The sequence below is a fragment of the Alosa sapidissima genome, chromosome 10 (genome assembly GCF_018492685.1).
Source record: "Alosa sapidissima isolate fAloSap1 chromosome 10, fAloSap1.pri, whole genome shotgun sequence".
In the NCBI taxonomy this organism is placed as follows: Eukaryota; Metazoa; Chordata; class Actinopteri; order Clupeiformes; family Clupeidae; genus Alosa; species Alosa sapidissima.
This window is the reverse complement of record NC_055966.1, coordinates 3828243-3834435: the sequence shown is the minus strand read 5'-3', so window position 1 is coordinate 3834435 and position 6193 is coordinate 3828243. Positions and strand designations below refer to the sequence as shown.

The following is a 6193-nucleotide window of genomic DNA, read 5'->3' as shown; positions in this document are numbered from 1 at the left end:
CAGCAAGCTGTTCCTCACGGCTCCCTCACACACACACAGCATTATGCTCTGGCTCTTTTCACAGGAAACGGAGATGGAAGGCAGGTCACTCATCTGTAAACTATATTTTCATCAGCTCTAAATTGATTATCTTACAGCCAGTATATTACCAATAAAGGTTACTGTACGGTTAATGTGAATATAAATATACCACGATAATATATTAATAATAGTAATGAGTAATATTTGTAATAGTAATGAGACTGTAATGAGCTACATTGTGCTGAGGTACATTCTAAGTCATTTAAAAAGTTCTTAATATTTTATCGTTTCCATAAACACTCCACATCAGAGTATAATAATGTACTCTTTATAATGTAATAATGCAGCCTCTATACTAACTTTGTTCATACTCACTTCACAGTCACTCATCCACTCACTCAGTCTCACTCTTTCACACTCACCACATCCACTCACTTTCACCGGTTACCAATTCTGTTCTAACGATCTCACTTTTTCAGTATAACTCACTCTCAAACTCATTTTCACACTCAGCTCAATTTATCTCAATGACCAAAAGCACTTTGACTCCCCCTTTGATGAATTTCTTCATTCATTCATTTGTTGTCTTGCTCACTCTCCCTCTGTCTCGTTCACACCCTCACTCAACTCTCTCACCCAGTAACTCACTGAGTTCTGGATCTTTCATGGAGGGGGGAGTGGGCCAGAGGACCCTCCCACTGGCTATAAAGCCCCAGCATACGGAAGCACTCAGCCTCACAGCACACGTGGACCTGGGGCTGGACAGATGAGCAGCTGAGACTGTCAGACAACGACACACACACATCCTGACTTACACAACAACACACACAGACACCTAGCTACAGAAACACACACACACACACATAATACATCCACAGACCTGAAGAGTGCTTGGACAACAGCTATGAATCAGTCAGCGACGAGCATCTTGCTCTCCCTCTACAAAGCTGGGTGAGGAGTTGTGCTGTGGAAAAGCCTCATCTGCCAGGACCACAGGCCTGATCAGCTCTATGAGAAACAGACTGTGTTGTGGGTGACTACCCTGTCCGCCTGGGGAGTGAGGGGGACTCTAGGCCACGCGTCTGCTGCTGAGTGGATTAGCAGAGAGGAGGTCTGAGATGTCTTTTGCCATGATGCGGCCAAGCGCCGGACACCTCCTGTGCTCGGAGCTGGGCACCCTGTCAGGGGACGAGGAGAACAGCAGCGAGGACTCACACTCTGACCACAAGTCCTTCTGTCTGGATGCGGCCAGCCTGGGAGGCCTGAAGGCCACATCCAGGAAGCGCAAGCTAGGCTGTCGGCCGACCCAGACGGGCGACGCACGCGCATTTGTGGCTGAGTACCGCCAGCGGAACGCGGCGAACGCTCGAGAGCGCGACCGCACCAACAGCGTGAACACGGCCTTCACGGCGCTGCGGACACTCATCCCCACCGAGCCGGCCGACCGCAAGCTGTCCAAGATCGAGACTCTGCGCCTGGCGTCCAGCTACATCTCCCACCTGGGTAACGTGTTGCTGCTGGGGGAGGCCAGCGCCGACGGGCAGCCCTGCAACCGCTCACCCTCTGGCCTCCACCGGACCCCACGGGGCCACACGCGCAACGCCCCCCCCAGCCCCGACACCGAGAACTCACAGCCCAAACAGATCTGCACCTTCTGTCTCAGCAACCAGCGCAGAATGGTGAGTATCTCTCCCAGGCACACTGCTACTGCTTGTTATCACACTCAGCAAGAGCAGTCTCATGGCTCATCTGCCACCAAAGACAGATCAGATAAAAACTTTTTAGCTTATATGGTTCAAATCTTATTCTTCTTTTATTTTGTGATCTTTATTTATTCTATACTCGGTACTCAATACAGATTTTAATTATAATGTCAGTACTTTCATCTAACTTTAGCTCTATACACCCATAAAATACTACTCGTGAACCCTAGAGTAAAGCCAGAGGGAGGGTGGTAATAAGGTGGAAGTAAGTCAACATTTTATTTGAAGGTGACAAGGGGATTTGTATTCTATTTTTCGTTGTATATCTTTTTACCACCTTCAGGCAAAATGAATTGAGGACAACATAATGATTGTATGTTTCCCTATACATTTAGTTTTTTCATGCAAAATTGATTAGATAGAATAATTTGATTATGAAAGGAAATTAGACAACTGCCTCAGACTACTTTTTTGTGGTTGGTGTCAAAAGTGCTCAGTATGTTTTAGGGCAAATTAATTCTGTAATTGTCACAAATAGCAGCTTGTTTTGTGGGGGGAAAAGTATTATTGTTTATGGGTTTATAGAAAGAGCACAGGCAGTGTATTTCTAACCAATATCCTTCCTAAGGCAATGGCTTGGAAAAAGACTAGAGGAATGATCCAGTCTGTGCTATTCTATTTTATTTTATTAACATTTGAAAAGTATACTGCTGGAGGTGAGGCTATTATTGGGAGTTTAAGAAGCAAACAAACTGAAATATGAATGGTGTGGAACAGAAGGGGTAGAACACCGTGCGTGTAAACAATCTTCAGGCCAAAGCCTGCACGGCCCGAGTCCCCAGTGAACGTCCCAGACACGTTCAGCATTCTGGAAACATCTGTTCTAATCCCACAACCAGTACATTTCTACCAACAATTTACTTGAAAATTTATATCCTACGATTAGTAATACTTTGAGAAAGGCACATGAATTCTTGAGCTAAATATATTGTTTTTACAACCCTTAAAAATATTCTCTACAGACCAGTAAAGCAAGTATTACTGTGGACTATATGCATTTCAGTGGTTCATATGTTCTGCAAGTAAAGCTGTGATATACACTAAATATAAAAAATATACATTGGATTTTTCCTGGAGAACCACTTATGAATATTATGCATGCCAGCAATTTACATTTCATATACAGTGGTATGCAAACGTTTGGACAAACCTGGGCAAATTTCATGATCACATTTTCTTTTAAGTGAAGCGAAGAGCTGTGAATACAACTTGCAGTTGCGAGTGGATTAATGTTAATGCAGTCATGTTTTTTCATGAATAAAAAAGCAGGAAAAATAAACGGTGGCACTGTAATTGTGGCATGCACCCTGGGGGAGCAGACAGACAGACACACACACAGATCCTTTGGCCTTAGATTTACCACTCACATGAACTGCTTACCTGAAAGAATGTGCATAAGTTCTCCTTAGCTCAGAATAACGCCTAGTAATAAAAGGAAAGCACTTCTGACATTGAGTTGAGTTTACAGTCATTCATACAAAATGTTATAACCGTAACAATAACATATGGGAATGTTTTCAATGAACTGTCACCATGATCTGAAAATGTTTTGAGTTTCAGAAGATGAATATGCTTTTCAAACAGATTTCAGCTGCGGTGCTTTATTTTACTTATGCCAGCTAGAATTGACTGTGTTGGTCTGGGGATCACCTAATTTTATAAAAATGTATTTGAAATCCTGATCTATAGGCTTACACATTTGGCACGTAAGAGGGGAAAAGATATGCTTGAGTAATTCTTGAATGATTTTCAGACTCCAATCAGTGTCATTCTTATTTAACAACACCCGTCAAAACTGTATCAAAGCACATGATCAAAACGTGTGCCTTTGGGTCGTTCTCTGATGATTGGCACACATTAGTATGTGCAGCGCACTCTGCTTGGTGTCTCTGTAAGTCATTACTGTATTAGAGGTGGCATGTCTGACCAGTCCTCTGCACAGCTCCAGTAAGAGCAGGAGCAGGCTGCTGGTCAGCACTCAGAGCTGCTGCCCAGTAAAGGTAATGAGACACATATGGTGCTTCCTGCAGTCTCCACACACACACACCTGATCCACACACCTCATACACACATCTCACACACCTAATCCACACATCTCACAGGCATTAGGAGAGACTGTATGAACCCAAACATAAAGCGACAGAGGAGGGGAAGCTGAGACCCACCCGGAAAACAAAAGCAAAACAAATGTTGGCCTGGTGCTGCATGATAGGGCAGGAGAGAGGGTGATGCTGTGGCTAATGTGATGTCATCAGAGGAACTTGTATCTAAGGGCATGTTGGAGTGATGTGTTGTCAGAGGAGTTGTGCTTGTCAAGGTAGACGGGGCGATGGGAGTGATCTGATGATGTAAGGTGTTTCGTGCTGATGGAGGGGTGGATGTGACATCTGGACAGATGTTGCAGTTGGCGCTGGAGAGATTTGTGATGCGGGGTGTGTTCTGAGCGTGTGCAGAGTGGTGCTGTGTACTCAGGAGAGCTGATACCACGATGACAAGGACAGATAAGATGGACTCTTACAGGAAGTCCCAGAGCTCACACTCTACTCTACAGAGCTGTGTTTAGCAGGGCCAAATCACACACATATGGAAGCACTTTGACACCTAATCCCCTCCATAATAAGAGATGTGTTGGACCTGTGATGGACATTAAATGATTACATTATCAGGAGAAGGATCAGTTGTAGAGCTCATCTAGACATTCTGGTCCACTCAGCCATACATAATAGAGGTACATTTATATAAAATGACTGATGGAATAAATTTGACGTTTTCTCATCCCCAACAAACAGCTATGCTCTGAGCCTGCCTGTTAAAACCAGTGAACAATTCTCATGCTGATGGGGCAATGTGTTGATTATATGGAGATTACTTTTTTGGCATTTAATATAATTGACAGAACCAGAGCAGTGGCATGAATTGCACAGAATAAAAGCCATTCACCTGGTAAGAGAAAATGAAAGATTTTGTGTAGATTTTTTTTGATGAAAAATGAATAGACCTATAGACATACATGGAGCACTTAATGTGCATTTATTTTCTTCTGCCTGTTTTCACTGATTTGAACATGTTGAGATGAGCACTGCAGGTTTTAACAGGGGTTTATAAGCTGTCAGTTGAGATGTTGTGTAGACATATAGTTTGATGAAAACACATTCAGGTCTAATTAATTTATTTTGTATAATTTATCTCTTTCAGAACAAGGACCGTGACAGAAAATCAGCTATAAGGAACTAATACCGAGGACTGAAAATGTCATGTCAAATGCCAAATGTATAAAGATCTCTATAATGTATATACTATGTTCTTTGTTGTAAATATACAAATGTATTTAAAACTATTCTAAAATGACTTGTCTGTATTTTCAATTGCTGCAGTATATTCATGTCTAACCACATATTTGATTTGGCTTATGGTCTCAGGAGCAGATAGAACATTAGAAACAGAGAGAGGGATCACTGACCCTAACTGGAACAGATTCAGAGCTGAACCATCTCCCATGCAACCACTCACATTCTCATTTACAGAGAGAAGGCAGCATGTGTGTCTTGATAAGATGGAATGTTCTAGAATGCAGACATAGTATATTACGTAAAATACTGAAATGCGTGTCCCAGAATGCATTGGTGACTATCTAACCCAGCTCCATGCGTAGGTCTGCATGGAAGGGGCAGTCTGTGAAATCCGTTAGGAGCGGAGGGGCCGAGGAGTGGTGTATGTGGAGGAGGGGGGGGGGGGGGGGCGGAAGCAGAGAGCCCTAGAACAGGAAGCAGCGGCCTGCCTGTCTGTCCCCCAGACGCGTGCTACATGCTACATGAGGAGAGGAAGAGAGGAGAGGAGGAGAGGAGGAGATGGCTTTTGCAGGTAGAGCTGCGGCACGCTGCCCGTCCCACGACTGTCTGAAACTTCACCTCCACCACACACACAGCCCCACGGTCAAATAAACACACCGACTCTTCCTTTTTCCTCTCTCTCTCTCTCTCTCTCTCACACACACACACACACACACACACACACACACACACTCTGAGATAAACATCCCTCCTCATCTGAACCCTCTGCTTGCTATTATGCATATATTCTTCAATGCCTCTGCATATATTCTTCAATGTAAATCCACAAAACAGTTTGAAAAGACCTCATTAAAAAGACCCCATGCTCTGTCGTCCCTGCTGTGCCTGGTGAAAAGGCTGCTCTAGTTGGGGGAGACACACGCCAGCAGCCAGGCTTGCCCTGCTCCTCCAAAGAGGCCATTTGCCAAAAGCAATAAAGATCCCCCGTGTGCCACGGCTGAGGATCCTCATTAAAAGACCCCGGAGGAGCAGCCAGAGGGGTGACAGACAGGCCCCACTCCTCAACAGCCACCTGTCTTTAAACCATGGACGAGTGGGACAGGAGTTCTAGGTAGCACA

General features: G+C 44.3%; 1 protein-coding gene across 1 annotated transcript; it reads left to right on the top strand.

Annotated features, from left to right (window-relative positions):
* Positions 1 to 785: 785 nt before the first annotated feature.
* LOC121720889 (basic helix-loop-helix transcription factor scleraxis-like) lies at positions 786 to 5066 on the top strand. The gene is made up of 2 exons (XM_042107361.1): positions 786 to 1700; positions 4980 to 5066. Exons 1-2 carry the CDS (start codon positions 1140 to 1142, stop codon positions 5016 to 5018), a joined length of 600 nt encoding a protein of 199 aa, XP_041963295.1. The 5' UTR covers positions 786 to 1139; the 3' UTR covers positions 5019 to 5066.
* The last annotated feature ends 1127 nt before the right edge of the window (positions 5067 to 6193 follow it).